Here is a 20,968-nt window from a genome sequence, read left to right as displayed (position 1 = left end):
ATCTGCAAACAAATCCTCTGCTCCAACTCTGATCAAAGTCCTTTTCTGTCTCTTCTTGGTAAGGTTTTCCTAATTGGAAGTCGAACATCCTGAAAGTCATCCAACTCTCCTTCCATGCCTTTGCTTTTTACATAAATTTAGATGTCAGCGAAGATTGTTTAATGAACTCTCTTTGGAGACTCAAAATCATTGCTGCCACTAATATCACCTTCAACTTACGCTCTTTTATTATGGAAAATGTCAGACTGTGACATTTTAAATCCCTACCTATTTTCTCACTTCAGTCTTTCTTATTATTATTATTTCATTAATGTTGTAACAGAATTTTTCAGCACTATAATTTTGAAAACCTAGTTTCTGTGATTTTTGTATTCTAAATAAAATTGACTCTGAGTTTATGGAAGGTATTTTTTTTCCTAAATGTTCCTGGTACATTTTGTGTTTTAAGATAATTTGATTTTAGAATTCAGCTTACATTGGGAATTTAGTCTAATTCTTTAAAACCAAAAAGGTTTAAAATTTCCTGGCTGCTTCTTTTTATACAGGAAGGGATCCTGAAATCATTATATTTCAAAATGTCAGCTTCTTTGATCGTTTTTCAAAAGTCTATAAAGAAATAGATAATGCTGTAAGTGTAGTAACTGAATCAGTGCAGGGTTAAGCTATATTATGTAGTTTATACAAACATGGCAGCCAGTTTAGCTGATACTCATTCAAAAGCATTTTTGATTTGTTAACTATTGAATATAAAAATTCTCTTAGTATTTACTCACTTAGAAACAGTATTTGGAAAGGTTTGCCAAATGTAGATTGCGGCAATGTTTTTCTAGCAGCTGCTCTGCTGTTCCTTAGCCGGTGCCTGTACTATAACATTATCTGGGGGCTCAAGATGACACTGAAGCCAAATGTTGCTGTAGGCTGGATCAGTAACTTTTGCCAAGAGCCTTTTCTGGCCAGTGGCTTTTCAGGCAAGAAAACCCAGTCAAAGGAAAACTGGCTTGCACTCACTTCTGCCTCTGCATGCAGAATAGATGTCAGCATCTGGCCTGATCTGGTTCAAGTGATGTGACTGCAAAATCAGGCAAAGACTTAAGTACGAAGTTAATAATGCTCATGTAGGTGTAGCTGCAGTTGGACATACAGCTTTGTTTCCTTAGCGCAGTTTAGAAACTAGGTTTCTCAGGTACTTTTGGAAGCTGCAAATACATGGATTTGGTGTGGTGTGTTGAGATAAGGAGATAGGAATTATGCGGTGGAGTAAACAAGTAGGTAACCTGAATGGCTTAGCTTTCACAGTCTTGTCGTGCTGTCTAAATGAACGAACTCAGTCCAATACTGAGATTTTCAGAGGATGTTGGCCCTACATGTCTTCCATACAGTCACTAGGGACCTGTTTGCTCCCTGGTTAGCACTGGCTACATTCTGCTTTTGCTAACGTTGAAACCCCTCATAGAAGGACCCTGAAGCATAAGTCTTCATAAGTCCTAGAGCACAAGTCTTATGAGGAGCGGCTGAGGGAACTGGGGTTGTTTAGCCTGGAGAAAAGGAGGCTCAGGGGAGACCTTATTGCTCTCTACAACTACCTGAAAGGAGGTTGCAGGGAGGTGGGGGTCGGTCTCTTCTCCTAGGTAACAAGTGATAGGACAAGAGGAAATGGCCTCAAGTTGTGCCAGGAGAGGTTTAGACTGGATATTAGGAAATTTTACTTCACTGAAAGGGTTATCAAGCATTGGAACAGGCTGCCCAGGGATGGCGACTCAACCACTTCGGTTGAGTCGCCATCCCTGGAGGTATTTAAAAGACATTTGGATGAGGTGCTTAGGGACATGGTGTAGTGGTGGTCTTGGTAGTGTTAACTTTACAGTTGGACTCAATGATCTTAAAGGTCTTTTCCAACCTATACAATTCTGTGATTCTGTGGTTCTGTGCAGCTTCTGCCACCATTATTTCAAATACCATCATACAAGCTATCTTGCTTTTGGAAGAACGCTCTTACTGATTTGGTGCTTAAAGTGGTGATGTGTAACCTCTCCACAGTGTAGCCCTGAAGTAATACTGCTACCAGAGTTTGGCCCCTTGCCTGTGCTGGCTGTTCTGGTGGCCTGAAGCAGGGCTGGGCTCTGCTGCCACGTAAAGGCTGCAGCGCAGTACAACAGCATCTGTGCCAGTGGCAGTTCCTAAGAAAATACCCCATGGGTAAACTGGGCAGAGCCTCGTGATCAGAAACTGTTTTCTTGATCACAGTGAATCTCCCTCGGATCCGCATTTCTCAGCCAGTCATGGCCTGCAGGGTTCAGAGAAAAACTCTCCTTCAGAGACCTTCAGCAACTGTTTTAACTCCTCTCCAGAGAACAAGTATGTTATCCTCCTCAGCTGGGTGTTCAACACATGGAGAAATGGAATGTCAGGTCCTTACCAATTTCATTTTTCCAAAGGGACACCCCTGTGCCCTTTAGATTATGCCACAACAAAAAGCTTCAGTTCTCCATCCCAATGCTGAAAACCAGAGCACCTCCTTGTGCCAGAACCTGGCTTTTACCATTTCCACAGCTCCTGTCTGTCAGTAAAAAAAAAAAAAGGATGATATAAGTACACAAAAAGTATGCACCAATAAAAAATAAAAACTAAACAAATCGATATTTAGTGATAGGGAATGCGGTGTAATATGTTCAAATGCACATGCATGTGTTGTTAGGAATGAGATAGCGGCTCTTGGCTCTGTGATTTCTGCTGTAGAATTCTCCTCTGATGAGATGAGGATATGACAGATGGGTTGGGTCAAGTTTATTAAGTCCCTTGTTTCTCATGCGGTCTCTAAGAGGCCTTGACGATGGCCAGTGTTCTGCACTGCCTGGAGCAAGTGTAATGCTTAAGAAAAATGAGACCAGTGAGCTCTAAAAACTGAGTTTTCCAGATGTCAGAAATGATGTGGGAAGTAGCAGCATAAGTGAAATTGCACTGCCTCTATCTCTAAGGGTTCACGGTGTCCCAGAGGAAAGACCAGCAGATGAGAGCACATGTGCTACATGAACTGTGTGGACAGATTTTGAAAGGCACAGCAGTGGATGAGCATAGAGCTGGGAGCTGAGAAATAGAGTATTTTGAGAAATACCATATGTGGAATCAGCATTTCTCAACTGGTAGCATGGAGGAAGGGTACTGCTGGTAAGGTGGCTGTGGTACCTGGACTCTCGGGAGGGAGTACCTCCCTTCTCCCACTCATTCTTACTGATTTTTTTCCCACATGTTAACTTCTGAAGATGAGAAAGAAAAAATCAGTCTGGTACACCATTCTTGGAGGGCTGCCAACCCCTGCCCCAGAGATCCCACCACTGCAGAAAACAGCTCATTTTCCAAGCGCACTCAGCACTTCTTTTAAAAGACATCTTAATACAGGAGATTTTTGGAGATACTGCCAAAACAGACGCATCCTAACTACAACTCTCCTGGCTCAAATTCCTGAGCCACCTTTCCCACACTGTGGTTCAATAGGGAAAAGACTGAGCAGCTTATAATGGGCATGGAATCATTAAACTTCCAAACAAATCATCCCAGGCTAGCTTTGAGGGGCATTGGAAATAAGGGAGCTAGCAACGAAAGAACGTTCACTGTAGACCCAAATCCTAGAGGAGAAGTTGGCACCAGACCCTAGGTAGCTGAGCTGCTCTGCTCTAGCAGCTTCAGTACGTGCCTTTACCATGTATTTGTTCTCATTTACCATGAGGTAAGCGTGTGTATGAACCGTAGCAAAGGTTGCTGACATTTTGCATGTTTACAGCTTACCTCATAGTGATTTTAAAATATATGGGTAGCTTATATTTTGCATTTTTGAAAGGACATTCAAGACCTCATTCTGCAATCTTGCCAGAACTGACAAAAAAGAATTACACTGCGAGAATATAAGAGTTACAGTGCATGCTAGAGGAAAGGGTGGAATGGGAAAGATTTGAGGAATCATTTTTAATGAACCCTTATCATCTAACATTACTCCATAGAACAAGGAGAACAAAAAATATGATGAATGTACTATGTATCAAGATGGGACTGCATATATATATTAAGGTGGCTCGTCATAAAACAAAGAATTTATTAACTCTTCAGGTGAGTGAGGGATACTTGGAAACATTAATCTGAACTAATTAACCTGGCTGTAGACACACTTATTCAGAAATTAATTAATCTCCTTAATTGATTTAGCTTACTTACAAACTTAATTTCAAGCTACAACTCAATCAGGACAAAAAAGAGGTTGAAGAAAAACTTCTGCAAAGATTTAATTTATATGACCACATCCTTGCTTTTGACCCAGCAGAAAAATTTGTAAGGATAATTGCAGAACTCTTGAGGAAAATTACTCAAGGATCTCCAGAGAGAAACAAATAGAAAGTCGATTTACTTCAGATCGCATAATAAAGGGGCCTGAGATGAAGTCACTGTGTGAAGCTGACATCCAGATTGCATTACAAATGAGATAATAAATAAATAGAGGGATGGAAATTATTAGTGGGAGGCCTGCATGTTGTTTTTTTATTTCACATATGAGTAGAGTTAATATAGTTTTAAATCTTAGAGTTTAGAGAAAAACATTCTACAAACAACTTTATTATAATAGCTGAAGAATCCAAAGTAAAGCAAAAACTATGCCTTTCAGCAAAACTAGCAGTGCAGTCATAAAGAGTTCAGTCTTCTGTTCTGGTGTCCTCTGTTTCCATCACATAACCTCTGTGTTTCACAGCCTGCCCATACAGCTTTCCCAACTGCATGTTCAGCTTTTACCTTCCTTCCACCCAGAATTATGGATTATCACCACGGCCATCCAAACTGGGAGACGACAGCCATGCTTTTCTTCTTTAGAGTTTAGCTTTCTGACTACATGAGAACATACAAAGCTTCTAGCTCCTTCACGTGAGCACCAGGTGGACAGAAGATCCGCAGGAGGTACTGAGCAGTGGCTGAATGATGGCACAGCCCAGCCCTTTGCGGAGTGCACGGAGCACAGTTTCCTGCACCAGTGGAGTTTGTTGGCTGCAGCATCCTAGAAGAGCCAGGCCCTTTTTGGTGGCACGTTCATGGGAGTGCAGATGTTTTCTAAAATGCTGACTTTTCATTGTCAAAAATTGTGCAGGTGGACAAAATTTGGCCCTGAATTCATGAAAAGTCAGCAGAACTTTCCCCAGTATATCCATGTATCCCCAGTTCCCAATAAAACCAGAGGCCCAGGATGTATAGTTTAAACATCCCAAAGACTGAAACTTACACACTTAAATTGTTTTTTGAAATGTAAGCAACAGTTTATTTCTGTTAGTAACCTCCACAGCCCTCGTATAAATGAGTGTCATCTTAGAGCAGATGTTCTTGCATTCAGTCGAGTATTCACTGTGTTTGTTGTGAATGCCATATTTCAGAATTAATAGCACACCTGCTTGCAGCTGGAAATTAGGTGTCACATTGTTGGGGCTATGTGCTTTCCTATCTTAATACCCAGAGAGATTGTGAAAATATTCTGAGACTGCTTCATTATAGCATCACCCACAGCAAAGATCCATTATTATATGGACTCACTCACTTTCACATTCTCAGGGGTGAGATGATTTTCCAAGGAGTGATCTGTGTTGGATGAACACAGCAATTTTTATGAAATCACTTGCCCTGTATCTGCCTGAAAATAAGTCAGTGCTGTCAGCCCAGGACAATCAAAAGACAAAACCTAACTGTAATCTGTTCTGATGATACCACATTTACCATGTCTCACCCTACTTAGTACGTCCTGATTGCATTTCCAATAGATGTAGCTACCAAATTATCTCTACTCAGAGTATTTACAGGCCACGTATTAGGAAATGAATTCTCAGTATATCCTTCGTTTCCATGGTAGCTACAACAGAGGTCTGATTAAACTCATAAGAGACTTTCATGCTTTCAACTAGTAGTTTCCTGTAAGGCAGCAATTGCCAACCTTCCCTCTGTATAATTACTTAGCATACTATTGCTATACTTATCTAGAATTTTCAGCCAAAATTCACCTTTGATAGTGCTGGTTTGCTGGTGCTGTTTTCCCATAGTATCAGTTGCCTCCCTGTAATAACTCAGAAGCCGTTAAGGATTCTTCTGTTGCACTGTGTGTTGATGCAGCAATAACTGCCCTTGCTCCTCTTGCCTCCTGCAAGGCAGCTCTCTGCCTGTTCTTCCAGCTGGTTTCCTTAGTGCCACCCCAGATGCTGGCTTCCCTGACACAGAGACTTATTTGTGGTTTGACTTATTTGTTAAAGGTCTGACTTCAGGGCTGATCCTCTACTGCAATATAAATAAGGCATAAATATGTATTATATGTACATAAATAACCTCTTATTAAAAATCATTTGGCATTCTCAACTCATTAGTGCAGGGCATCAACCTTCCTGATCTTAATAATCTGCTATTCTGCGAGCGAGTCAGTTGTGTTTGTGGACTATCCCGTAAAAGGCAAGGATGCTAAACCTTCTCAGAGTCCTCGGGCCCATCCTGCTCCCAGTCGTATCAGCATGTTACCAGAAACTGGCTACTAAAGCAAAGGAAGAAAGATTGTTTCCAAAAGCTAAATAAAAAAAAAAAAGACAAAAACATCTCAGGGGAGAGGAATTACATGAGGCAAAGGGAACAAACAGATGAAATGAATGAATTCAGATCACATCTAGGTATGTCTCCCAGCAGTTTTATTCTTCCAGGGGTTAGTCCCCTGAAAGGAGGGATGGAAGTACCATTACTTCAGAACTGGAAAACCAGGCTGCAGAGGATGGTAGGGACTCTGTTAGATAATTGTGCATCTGTATAGCAAAAATTAGGCAACAGCTTGTTTTTCCATACTTGTGTTTCTTTCAACAGCTGGTGATCAGGTATCAAGGCTTTCTCTAATTAGTGGGAAACTGACGACTCGAGCAAAACCAACAGAAGTAATATATTTGTTCTGAAACATAGGTAGAAATAGACTTCTGCTATCTTGATTGTAGCAATACACAACTCCTATCTACACCAAGTCTAATTTCTTATCTTAAAAAGAAGCAGGTCTGCATGATAAATTAGATGCGAGAGAACTACTTGACACACATCTGCAATACCCGATTTAAGTAGAAAAGAAGACGCTGTTTTTCTTTTGTGTGCTGAGGCATTTTATGCAAGGGGTGTGAGGAACAGTTTCATAATGTGGAATTTTTAATGTAGCTGATGCTTACCATGGGAGGAGCGCCCTGTTTCATGATCCGTGCAGAGCTAACACCCAGATCCCTGATCCGTGAGGAGGTATCACTTTGCTTACAGTATGTTGAATGTTTGACATGCCTATGGAGCAAAGGCAGCTAATACTGAATAAAGGAAGCCACTGAGGCATGTTAAAATCATACAGGAAAAAGATTTTAACAACCCCTCCACATCAAGGAAGAATGGAACTGTAATTTGTTGAATAGGTTTTTGTTTTTTAAAAAAGAGCTGAACAAAAAGGAGCAAACTTATCCTCGTGCTAAAAGCTGCAAAAGTCTGTGGGAGGACTAGGAATATGCAGCATCTTTCAAATGTCTCAGTTAGTGCTCAGAGCTTTCAAGGACACTGTATCTGGCCCAAGTAGGGAATGGGGCATCCCTTCATGGGGTTCATGGGGTGTAAGGGGAAGGGCCAGTCAGGATTATGCTCCATGCCAAACGAGGATGCACACTCAGAGAAGTGCTCTTCTATTCGCTGTAGAGAAACACGAGATACCACAGCATGGCTCCATATGTGCACCAGGAAATGGCTGACCTTGATCATCACACAACAATTGCTTTCTTGCTTCAGGAAAGAAAGGCTGATTTGCTTGTGGAGCTCATCTGAGCCTAGAAGGATCATACCTACTGTCTTCCCCAAGGTAAATAGCTAGGAGAGGGCAGCTTGTCACAGAGGAAAGTCACCACTTGTTCTAAGTACGCATATGTTTGTGCGAGAAGGGGAGAAAGTATGTTCTACAGAAAAGACTTCAGTAAAAGTTCAGAAGAGACTTTTCGTATCCCAGAGCCAATACAAACCAGACTAAAACTGGCCAGTCTCTCTTTGTATGTGCCAACCTAGCTTCTGGCTAAATAAAAAATTGCCTCCCCAAACAAAAAAGATATTACGTGCCACGTCATCAAAAAGGTAGGGAATAAACAGTTCAAGAACACTGAAAAAGGGGTCAACAGTATGAGCAATCTGTAATTAGCAGTGTTTGCTTCTATTTTTCTGGGCATTATTATTTAACCCTTGAGCACATGTATCCAGTCACACTGCCCGCCTATCAGCAGTTAATACAGTTATCTTCCTCACCTCTTCTGTCACCCAGTTCTCCCTCTTGAGAACAGGTTGCTCCCTCCCACATTGCCATGCATTTAAAAGGAGCGGTCTCGGAGCACAGGCTCATCCCTCTGGCTGGGCTGTGTGCTGACCACCGACTCTCCGCTCTCCCGCTGGTTTGTTGTGCTGGGGGGAATCCCATCGGAGCAGTGTGCCAGCACAGGTAGGATGTCACTTTGTTCCACAGAAGCAGAGAGGTGGGCTTGTTCCCTTTTCCCTGGACAATCAGATGCATTGATGTGTGGAACGTGCAGCCGTTAGATCACACTGAGGGATAAAGCTGGGAAAGACCATGGAGAACACGGTCTCCGTATCAAGCTGGTGCTGTGTAGTAATGTATGTTAGTGGGTTGGTTTTTTTCCTAAGCCTTTTCAGTTAGACAAGGAGCACAGCATTGTGCCAAGTTACAAGATAAAGCAGATGAAAAGAGTGACTGCGCTAAACAGAGCACCTCCTGGGAAAGCTGGCCAATTCGTCCTGCTGATGGAATGAGGAATTTACCTCTATTTGCAATAGATCACAGTTTCTGATTATGGAGCGCAGTGGCCAAAGCCATAGGTCATCGCTCTGGGAGTCTGAGCTTATGGACCCTCATTCTCTATGCCAGTTTTAATTTATCTGCCTTTTGTTTTGAGGCCTCATCTCTTGTTTAATAGATCATTAGCTCTTTGAAGGGAAACTTTCTCTCTACCACGTGTTTGTTTTTACAGTTCCACTTCCTTTGTATTTCACTTACTGACTTTGCTGCCAGAAGGATGCCTTCTTTATCCTGTGATAGAAAGTAAAGGGAGAGAATAAACAAATAAAAATGCTTGAATGCAACAGAGAAAAGACTGGGGACAGCTGTTTTGTCTGAAGTTTGCTAAGTATTATCAGGCAGCCTATAAGAAATACATGTCAGGTGAATACTGAACACCAGGCTGATTGCAACAGCACAAGTTAAGCGATTAGCTTTCCCAAGCATGTCGCTTTACTCTTTCCCATTTATTGATTCCTTGAGTACAAACTCACAAATTGGATTCAAGATATGATTGGCCAACCTAAAACAGTGGAGAAAGCAGCAGATAAGGAACTGCGCATTGATTCCTACTACTGTAGATAGAGGTGGTGATATTTTACTCTATGCTCTAGATTTTCCGTTGAGACTGTCTTGTGGAAAAGCCAGGTGGGAAGAGTATAAAGATTTTGTTACCCATAGGAGTGCTTTGAAGGGTCAGGACCTGCTGTCATTTTATCAGCTGTAACAGTGTAGTTAGAATGTCACAGACTTCTACATGAAAGATCATTTTGCCTAAAAGCATTTTCTTTCCACTTAGACCCAGGACTTTTTCAGAAGGCTTGAATGCAACTACATCAAGGTATATCTGTGTTTGAAACTCTGTCAGAAGTTTAGGTGAGAAATTGTAGCATGCCACACTATGAGGAAAGAGAGGAGAGGTGGGTTTTTTGTTGATTTTTTTTTTCATGAAAGCTCCTAACTGTGTGGTCTTCGTACTTGAACAATTTTTTCAGGAAAACTTAACAAGAAATCTGTGTTTTAAAGCAATGCTCAATCACAATATGATGAATTCAGTTAGCCTGAGTGTGCCAGGGTAGATTGAGAAGACAGTTCAGACACTTTTATCAGACCTGCAAGACAAGGGGCATCACCCTGCCAGAGACGGTTTGAAATTCTAATGTGATGTTCTCTGCTGATGCTCTGTGTGATATGTGGAGAATACAAACTGCTTTGTGCTGATGGGATTCAGGGAGATAAGCAGTTTCCTGTCCCAAGGGAACTTGGATGTGTCTTCTTACCCGCATTATACTTTGTCTCAGTGCGTATCACAAATGTGGTTTCCAATTACTATTGTATAAATTCCTATTACAAGTCTCCTTGTATTTTTCAATAGCTGCTAGGGACAGATCGTGGGCAAGCAAGTGGGAGAGAATGGGTGACATCATACAATATGATGGACACCATAGACCATCTTTCACCAAGACAAAGTCAAAGAGCTACCACACTCTTGCTCAGATTGATGAGAAGCAAATCACCAGGGTCACCCTTCGGTGAGGAATGTACATTTCAGTTTAGGTTTAAATACATGCTTCATGAAACTACGAAAAGAGATTATTAGTTGCATTTTGGTTAACATTCCTTGCGATATGTCAGCAAAGTTGGCTTGTAGATAAGAAAAGCAAAGCTAAAACCTGGAGAAAAGCAAAGCATGTTTATGGAAAGTGCATACCTGAAGCTGATATTTGGTGGGAACAAACCTACTTACTGTTGCTGTCTTGCTGTGGTTACAGGATAGATGTTGTAACCCGTGAGTTGTTCTCAAGTGTAATTCTTAAGTATCAGTCTGGCTTCCCCTCACCTCTCTGATTTCTCAATACTTTGGGACTTAGTCTCTAGGTATGAATGGCCTGAGTGCTGTTCATTAGCTTAACAAGTCCAACTCTCTCTAAGACTGTCAAAATAGGTTGAAGAGCATCTTCAGAACCCATCAATAGGCTTTCATTCAAAAAGATGACCATATAAACTGTATAGGCTGTTATTCATTCTTTACCTAATCCTTAGCCTTTCTTTACATGCTTAGAGACACTTTGTTTAGCCAAGAGTTTTACTCCTGGGAGAGAACGTTGTGAAAATATTTTTCGTCCAAGCTTGACTGTTTCTGCTGCCTTTTTTCCTGTCCCCTAAAAGCCTGTAAGCTCTTGCTGATAGTCCCTGGACCATCTCTGGACTGTCTGTCCTCAGCCTTTTCTAGACATGTGTCCAGGTTTTTTTGGTAGCCTCCATACTCTGAGTAATGCCTTCAGAGCAGTTGACCTTGCAGGCTGGGCTGGGAGCAGGTGTGCGTGTTCCTTTTCCCCAATCAGCTTCCCTCTTGTTTATTCAGAGTTTCTTATCTTTTCCATTGTTTTTGCTTTCCTGTGGGGTTTGGGGTTTGTTTTTTTTTAGTAATCTATAGTTTGGTTTATTCCACAGTAACCCATTACAAATAAACATATAAGGCCTGTGCTTTATTAAGAAAACAATTCAATTCCTGGACTCCTGTGGACTTATTTGAAAATCAAAACCCTGCAGAGTGTTCTTTAATTAAGCTGACGAGTTTACCTTCTTACATCAAAAAAGCATAAAAAAAAATCAAAGAATTTGCAAGTTATGATTCAGTGTCCAGCTGTCACTAAGCATTTTAATAATGATTTTCTGTCAGGTGTCCTCCTTTGAAACACTTTTGAAGAATTTGAGTTACACCTCATCTCCCTCCTAATACTTACAGTAAAAAGACAATCCTAAATACAATAATATACAAATAATTCTTCCTGTCTTGATCAGCAAAATTTATTCTCTTCTGAAAATTGCTGTAGAGTTTTGGTTTTTTTTAAAAGGGAAAGCTCATTTTTTTACTGCTTGATATCTAATTGCTATCCTTTGAAGGAAAACCAAGAATTTTCCCTGTTTGTTGGATAAGAAACACAAACTATTAGTGAGCATGTTCAGTCCTGTATACGTTATTGGCATTGGTGCGGAGTGAGCAGGTAGGAATTTATCTTGGGGACATGCTAAAGACTTACATTGTTTATTTTCCTAGCCTGATACTTTTCGCATAAACTTTTCATCAGGTTTTAATTATAAGAAAGACCTTAAACCTTCTACTTTAAAATAATGACTTGACAGGAGAGAAATTGTTTTCTGGTTTGATGTTAGCATTGCAATCTTCCTCCATTTTGGTCCGTCAGCTACACAGCTCTTTTACCTTTTGAGTATGCTTTTCCACCTTTGGTGTTTGCTTTTCTTGCTTTGCTTTTGCTGACATGCTCATCCTCTTCATGATTTAAAACAAAAGCAAAAACCAAGTCACAGAAGCAGCTGATAACATTCTTTTTCTTAGACTTACTCTCCCCTGCAGTCTTTCCATTGAGAGGTGCTTAAACCCTGGCAGAAGATAGGGAATGCTGTTATTAAAAATGAGACGTAGCAGCTTATCAGCAAAAAGTGTATCATCTAATGCTTCTAGTCATCCTTCCCAGTTGTTACTTAAAACAAGTTATTTACACTGATGTGATCCAAGCAACAGCTCTTTAAATAAAGATATATATACTCTTCTCTTTCCTGTTGCATTTCTTGGGGAGCATTGCCTGTTCAGAGCTGCTACCGTATCCGCAGAGGAGTAGGAAGCAGGCTGTGCGCTGCCAAATCAGCCTGCTAGGGTGGTCTTCAAACAGATTCAGCAGCAGCAGAAGTGGGATCACTCTGGACTAAACCTGCTTCACTATGCTCCTACTTCACAAATGGGAACAGCTAAATAATGCACACAACTTGCTGCGTTTTCTACAGCTGACTAACAGCAACTGGTAAAAAGGCAACATTTAATGTGCTTCCAGTTGTGTGCCAGATGGTCAGTATGTGGCAACTTCGTTAACCATAAGTGACTTTTGTTGGCTGCCATGTGTTTTGCATACAGTCTCCTCATGTACATCTTGTCCCAAAACCATAGAAATACGCAGACAAGCTGTGCAAGGTAGTAAACTGAAGGCAGACTTATTTCAATGTATAGTTATGGCAGTAATTAAAAGATTTGCACAAAACAAAGTAATTAATCAAAACATGTTGCTAGTGTCTTTTAGACATGATAAATGGCCTTTTTCAGACTTGAGGAAGCAGGCAGCTATATATACACATGAAAGGTAAAGGAGCTCTTCACTGGGGATGTCCCCATGGAGAAGGGATCTGTTGGATGCTTTGGAGCGGGCTAGTGTGAGCTGTGTGTAGCACATGCCTGCGAAGCACAAGGCCCATGCTCATAAAAAGCACAAGGCCTTGTGCTTTTTCTTCTCATTCCACCTCAGGCCAACCCTACGTAATACTTCCTTTTCTGTGAATAAAGCCAAGTGAAGGAGGCAGGAGGAGGATTTGGGAATGGGAGACCTACTGCCATTTCTGTTGTGATGTTTCACATACCTCTTATCTTTCCAGCAAATGTTCCTGTTCGCTTAGTCTGTGTGACTTTTGTGTAAATTGGAAATGTCATTCATTTAAAAAATGAGCAATGTTAATACACCACTCTTTCACTGAAAACAGTAATGGTTGCTGAAGTGACACCTCTTGGTGAAACAGAGGTTTGCTCTGGGCAAGCGGAGTTCCTACTCTTCAAATACTGCAACGCTGTTCTGGGAATATCATACAGCTCAAAGAGCTTGTTTGTTGGTACGGCGCTTTTTCACTATAGCTGCCTTTTCTACATTGAGGAGAACTCACGCAGTCCCTCTGAGATCCCGTGCGTTCCTGGCCTTTCATCATTCGATACGCGTTGTCAGCCTAGCTGGCATACAAACAAACCTGCACGCAGGTGCACTGAATGCACAAACAGCTCGCTTCTGTCTGACCGCTAGCTTGAAATCTCTCTTTCCTTCCAGATGTCCACACAGAAGCAGTTCAGGCAGCCCTCGCTAAACATAAAGAAAGGAAAATGGCGGTCCCCATGCCCTCAAAACGACGTTCATTGGTGGTCCAAACATCAATGGATGCCTACACACCTCCAGGTGAGCATCTCTGTGTATTTTATGAGAATTTTAAGAATGGTTCCTTGTGCTGCTATGAACTAATAATCTGCTTGCATAATAGTAATGGAAATGTCGTTTGAAGCACACTGAGCATAACATTGAGGTACGTTTGAAGAGGAGAAGGTGAACTGAATGGTTGGAAAGTTCACATGATTGTTTTGCCCTTGGTAGTACCTCATCTTGCATTGGTCCTTTTGGTCTTATGAGGACTTAACTATGGCCAGCTTATCATATTTTCTGTGACTCAAAGTTCCTTTCAAGTTTCTAGTTAATTCCCTAACACTGTAATGGGACGTTTTCTTTACAATTAGTCATGCCATTCCTTTTCAAATTTATCTGCTCTTTTACCTACTAAACTGTGAAAATACTCCACATCTCAACCTCGCTGAATCCAGCTGGGACTCCAGGTCGCACTGAGGGGCGGGCTTTCTACAACTGGAAAAGTTTTTCACAGACTTTGTGGAGTGAGCTTGGGAAAGTAGTTTGGGTATTCTGTACTGTTAATGCATGGCTGGAGGTCTTCAGAAGATTCTCAAGCCACATTATAAAGGAAGACACTTTTATTGTCCTTATTTTTGCACAGTAATACATAAGCCATGGCCTTAGAGCAGGAAAGCTCTCTCGATATGCAGTTAGCAATTGACTTTGTTTCAGGGCTTTCAGTATTACAGACTTTTCTTCTTATGTTTGCCTACCTTCATGAGTTTTTCTTAATGGCAGTTATCTTGAGATTTGTAATGTGAGCGTGCCTTATTTCTATTAAGAAAACCCAAAAGCACTGCAAGTTAACAGGCTGTTTTTAATTACTAGATACTTCTTCTGGTTCAGAAGATGAAGGCTCTGTACAGGGCGACTCCCAGGGAACCCCCACCTCAAGTCAGGGGAGTATAAACATGGAACATTGGATCAGTCAAGCGATCCACGGCTCTACCACGTCAACCACTTCCTCCTCCTCAACACAAAGTGGAGGCAGTGGTGCTGCACACAGACTAGCTGATGTTATGGCTCAAACGCATATAGGTTAGTATATGGACATTTTGAGTATGTCAAGTTTAACATTAATTTTGTCTCTCACGTTCAGCTGATGCTGCTATAGGAAGTCTTATAAAAGTCTTTCTTGTGCTTTTTCTTCTTTCCTTTTTTCTATTTACATATAATATATCAAGAGATAGTCCTATGTTCTTATTTCATGAGAAAATAAAAAAAAGGCAGCAATTTAGATTTGGGGGTAAACTTATGTTGTGGCAAACAGGGTCTAGCTGTTGGCTCCCGAATATCTTAAAATGTGTAGTTGCATGACTTCCATTACCTAGCACTAAAAAAGATCTTTGTAGGATCCATCAGTAAGGAAAATCAGTGCATGCAGCATTAGGGATTGCTTGCGCATGAGTTTCCCCTACTGCTGCACCACTTTAATTACATAGTTTGAGTGATTTTTGGTAATTCTGTTAACAGTAGGTCCTCTTAAACAATTTTTTTAATTGAATCTAGAATACTTGGGCTGGGATATCTAGCTATTATAGTCCTTGGGAAAGTCTGTTATATACCTTGGGAGAAGAAATCTGTTATTATTAGTAGTAGCTTGTTTATATCCTTTGGAAAGATCCTAGGAGGTCAAAGCTTTCTTTCCATTAGGGCTAAGCTTCACAGACATGAATTATTTCTGAATATTGTACCATTGACATTAGTCTTCATTAAAATGAGGCAGCTATTCAGTTAGGCACATGGAAAGCAAGGCTTGTTTTCCCTTCATTCTCCGGTAACTCCTGTTTATCATATGAGGCATCTGCTTTGGCTGCATTCTTGCTGGGGCTGTGTATTTTGGGTTGTCTCACTGAAAATCTGTTGGAATCTATATTGGAACAGATAAAGCAACCTTGCTACTGTTCGGCTACACATATGAAATGCAGTTTGGTGTGACTGTTCCTCAATTGATCATTCCTTTTCAAGTATATCTAATGAGATACATGAAAGCATCTTAAATGTTCCTGATTTTATGTGCTGGAACAGTAGTCCATATCTCTTATTTTTTTGCTCTGAGTATAGCTTGATGTAACACCTGTATTTTCAGATAAGTAATCCTCTCACCATGGTCTGGAATTGCTGAATTGCAATCAGGGGAAGAATTTCTATTGTATTCTTAAATTCATGCTAAATGAATAGCTTAGAACCTTGTTTTAGAAACACATACACTTCTGAACACATTAATCATTGCATTTGCTTATTTTCTGTGACTTCATCTTGAAATGCTAGAGGAAATTATAGCATAGAGAATTAAATTTATCCAAACTCTAAAAGGTTGCATTACTCACACACCAAGTCTTAATGTGTCTTTAAATATAGCTTCTTTATAATGTGACATTTCAGTAATTTTAAATCTGGCACAGTAAGTCTTCTTTTATAATCACTGAGTTTGCGGTAAATAATACAGCATTTATAGAGCTAAATTAAGATGGCACTATTCTGCAGAAGAGGAAGAATACTACTTCTTTTACTTGTTTTATTTTGCCTTGTTGTTGTTGACTGGAAAGATCTCTCCTTTGAAGGAAGAAGTTAAGCTTATCTCAGTGTATACATACTTTTATTCATTCTGACAATAAGATACCTTAAGATACAATAAGATACCTTAAGATACAATAAGATACCTTGCATCTCTAGTTGGACAGTAGCTGTGATGTAGTGATGCAAAGGTCATTTGGATACAAAATATGAGTGATATCTGCTAACAGATTGAGACTGTGATCTTAAGTTACCATCAGTTGTTGTTGCTAAGATCACTGGAAATGTAAGAGAAACTGCACAGATGATAAATATAAGATGTATTTCTTCATGGGTGAGCTGCTTTTTGTAAGAATTTGAAATTAAATGGCTCTTTTATTTCTTTTCAATCCGAGGAGGTGGATTTTGCATTTAAATGTATTCTAAGAGGTAATAGATTTGCAGTATTCCCACAGATAGCCTTGCTCTTTCAGAGGCAGTGTGCCAGTCATCATAGATTAATAATGCTCTTTGGTAGGAGAGAAGGTGAGAGAGAAGAATAATCCTGTTCTCTGAAGCTCCTCAGCTACTGGAGACAATTTGTTCTTGATCACAAAGAATATATATTCCCATGGCTTCATGTTTGTTTGGTCTGGGGAGTTGTTCTCCAGGGACAGATCAGCGTGCAAGAGAGAAATAGTCTGTAAATATGTAAGGACATACGTACTCTGAAGGTGCCAATTTTCATAAATACAAATTTAAGGGGCAACAGGGAAGACGTTTAATGATAACCAAAAAATGCCCTCTATTCTGATATCCATTAGGATTTTACCTCCAGAGTGCATCACAGAATCAAAGGGAGATTTTTCCAGTTTAAGTACTGTAATGCAGTCCTGAGAAGGGATTTGATAAAAAGCTTTGGCTATAATATAATCAGAGTTCAGTTTTGTTGATCGTTTAGATAATTTGCATAAGCTATTATATGCTTTTAATGTTATACTGTTCATTTAATTTGGCTGCTGCTGCTGCCCTGTTATGGCCAAAGTTCTAGTTTAGGTTAGATATCCTTTAAAGATTTATTCTCAGCTTTAAGACACTCCGGTGTCTGTACTAAGCTACAGGGAGAATCTCTAGTTTGGCATAGGTGTCACAATTGTGTTGAGTAACTCTTGAACTTAGAGGTCAAACCAGCAAAATCTGTAAAAAAATATCTAATGTTCTGACCCACTTGGGTCAGTACTGTATATATTTCCAAGGTCTTTAAGCTTTCTTTTGCCTGTATTATATTTTTTGGATCTATGCGTATATAAAAATCAAGGAGAGAAAGCGCATCCCAAAGCTCAGAAAGTTCATGTAATGAAAATCACACAGCGCTTACCTATGATTGTAAATTTATATAAAGAGTTAAACATCTCACTACAAGTTTTGATCCTGTAGGTGCATTTAATGTTTCTTTTATATGCTTCAAATATGTTTCTGTTTGAAAATCAAAGGCCTCTATCCAAGTTAAAGGCTACGTAGATTTCTAATAAAGTAAATATAAAAACATGCCATAAGGCATGACTGATAGTTCCCTGACAACCATAAAACTCCTAAGTGTTCTGAGGGGGAATATTAACCTATAATACAGGAGACTAGTTTAAAATACTCTCTGTCACCTGGACTTCAATATGGGAGAAACCCAGCTGATGGAAAAAGCCACAGCTCTCATTCTGGATTTTCCTTCCCTGACAACCAGAAGACCCAGCTTGTCTCCTTCTTTGGGAGGAGAAGCTACATTTTCTTCAAGTATAGTATTGCAGGGATGCTATTTGGAGTTCCTGGAGACTTCAAATACACGGTGCTTATGAGCACTTCCAAACTTCCACTGGAAAGTATTCCTCCAGCTCTTTGCTTCTCCTCAAACATGGGGCTCTGTCAATGCACACACTCTATGCCTACACGAATGTGCTCTGCATTGTTGGATCTTTCTGATTTTCATGAAATGGGGTGAATTATATCACTCCAGTGGCAGAAATGAAGAGAGCCTTAACTGGAAACAGCTGTTCTGTCTGTGATCTTCTAATGCAAGAATATTGGAAGAGATGGGAAGAGGAGGTGACGCAAATATGTATGTTTGATGGAGGAAATGCTTTGAAGTCATGCAGCTGTCACAGTTTCTACTTTTTAGCCAACAGATGTGTCAGGATCATTATTCTTAATTAAACCTCAAACAGTGCTTCAAGTTACCTGACATAAGACCAAGCAGCTCTATACACATTGTGTCCATAGTCTAAGCCTGGATTGACTGTTCTATACAAAAAAGGGTACATTTCACATAACATAACAATTATCTTTTTCTTTAGAAGTCATTCAGACCAAATTTTTGTCTGTGTGACTTTCATTTCTCCAAGCCTGACTCTGAGAAGGGAACTGACTGAGGATTTGTAAATCTAATGAATGAAACCTACAGCTGTAGATATGCCATGATAAGACATCTGTTAAGCAGATACTATAAAGGAACACGGCAAGATAAACCTTAATGTTCCTCTTCTGCTAGATAGGGGTTCTTCTTAATGGAAATGTAAATAGCAGATGGGCAGCCAGGGTGCTAAAACCCCACTCTTTGGCCAGCTAGTGGTGACCGCCTTGGGAAGAGAGTTTCTTTTAGGTAATTTCAAGTGCCAGTGCTACTTGTTCAAAAGGAAACCCTTTTACAAAAGAGCAAGAAGCTTCTTTCTTATATTATTTCACTCTACTCAGCACCATGTGTTACAAAGAAGCATTTGGTTATAGATCTGAAGGGAGCTGCTTCTGTGATGCTTTGGATCATGTATCTTCTCTCACACATTAAAAAAATTCATCTCAGTGCTAAAACCTGAAAGGACATACTTTAACTCCAATTCAATTTGCCATAAGTCTGAAAGATGGAAATACTTCACTGGAAAGATGTAAACAATTATAGCTAACTTCAAAAATACTTTCTCATGTTACTAATAGCTGACTAGGTACAATTATTTTCTTAGTCATGATCTCCTCTCCTATTTGCGTAGCAAAACTGCATTATATGTAGAAGATAAAAAGATAAACATCAGCATTTTTTAATTGACTTAGTTATTGGGTAATTCAATCATGATCTATAAAAAGCTCTTGCCACTTAGCAAGTAAGGGCAAAAATTGTGCTGAGTCTAAAATAGTTGATAATGACAAGACATCTAAAATGAAGACATTATTCAAACAATTACTGGCATAAGCTTCATTGTCCAAGCTATTATAATTCAGTTGGTCACTTACAGCACAATATAAGGTGTTTGTTTCAGTAAAATATAACAATGGATGTGACCAGACTCGAAAGGCTCAACTGGACATGTGTAGGATGCAAGATGTTTTTGAGTTGCACGATAAAAGCCATCTCATGTTTTCCTCAACCAGATACTGTGGTTGAGTGATAAAGTTGAGTCCTTATGATGTTCATGAATATAAACATTAAATAACAACCACAGACATTAATATCCTGTCTTAATTTTTCATGATGATTGTCCATCAAATGCTACCTTCAAAGGAGAAGTATGCAAAACAGGCATCTAATATAGCATCCTGTTACTGTATGTGTAGCCATAAAAATTAGTTATCTGTGTTGATGGTGCATGAATTTGGGATTGAATGCACAAGAATTACAGTGATCCAAAGTTCAAGACTCATGAAAATGCTTTATAATTACATTTGAGGTGAAATTTACTGTAGAAGTTGGTGTTATAGTAGAGTTACAGTACCATAATGCTTATGGGACAGATTTAATAAAAAGCACACCTTGAAAATAGTATTGGAACAAGATGAAGTTTTTGCAGAATTTTTGCATTTTTAAAGACTCTTACCCTGTTGTAAAATGGAGTGCATTCCTCTTCACTTCAGCAGCAGCAGAATGAAGACCTGCGTTCTTTTGTATCTCAGAGGCTGCTGGGGATCATTTATGTCAATCGAGAGAGAAGTTGTTGTTTGCTTATGGTATTTATCTCCATCTACTCTAATGCTGACAAAAACCTGGAAAAAAATCATGAGACAACCCATAAAAATAGTACAAATACGTAGGTAATACAGACTCAGACTTGAAAACATGGGAAAACAAACTGTGGTAGCATGCTGAGTTATCAGGCTGTGAAAGAGAAAGATTAGCTTTGTGGAATTGTTTAGCAGTGCTGGCATGAGTCAGACCAAATTGTGTTTGCCTTCTGAAAGGCAAGTCTTTGTTATGCGGAAGAATTGAAATAGCTCTGTCTAAAAATAGTAGACAAGCAAGTGTCCATGCAGAATGCAAAGTTCATGTTTCTTTACATTTTATTTCTTTCCCCCCTGGATTCCAACCCTGCTATGATTGATTTTTTCCCTAATATATGAACAAATTCCTAACTAAAATTGGCATATTCAAAATACAGAGGTTATAAAAGGGATATGTATTGGCACTTGCGAGTGACTGACAACATGCTGTATTATTTTTATTTAGAAAAAACGATGCAATAATCTATTAGAAGTATATTTATCTGTGTCTTTTCTTTTTGGGGCTGTTCACCAGCTTTAACTTAGTATAAAATTAAATGTCAGTGGAGAACCTGCAACCTAATTGTATCAT

General features: G+C 39.7%; 1 protein-coding gene across 6 annotated transcripts in view; it reads left to right on the top strand.

Annotated features, from left to right (window-relative positions):
• DIP2C (disco interacting protein 2 homolog C) overlaps nt 1-20,968 on the top strand; it is a 327,852-nt gene that overhangs the window by 195,041 nt on the left and 111,843 nt on the right. For all 6 annotated transcript variants that reach the window (XM_075492421.1, XM_075492425.1, XM_075492419.1 and 3 more), the window contains 2 exons: nt 13,738-13,863; nt 14,695-14,904. In XM_075492421.1, the coding sequence (XP_075348536.1) occupies nt 13,738-13,863; nt 14,695-14,904 (336 nt within the window). The remainder of the gene's footprint in view (nt 1-13,737; nt 13,864-14,694; nt 14,905-20,968) is intronic.

Source organism: Mycteria americana, chromosome 2, assembly GCF_035582795.1.
Source record: "Mycteria americana isolate JAX WOST 10 ecotype Jacksonville Zoo and Gardens chromosome 2, USCA_MyAme_1.0, whole genome shotgun sequence".
Taxonomy (NCBI): Eukaryota; Metazoa; Chordata; class Aves; order Ciconiiformes; family Ciconiidae; genus Mycteria; species Mycteria americana.
The sequence above is the reverse complement of the archived record's forward strand: the minus strand, read 5'-3'. Positions and strand labels throughout refer to the sequence as shown.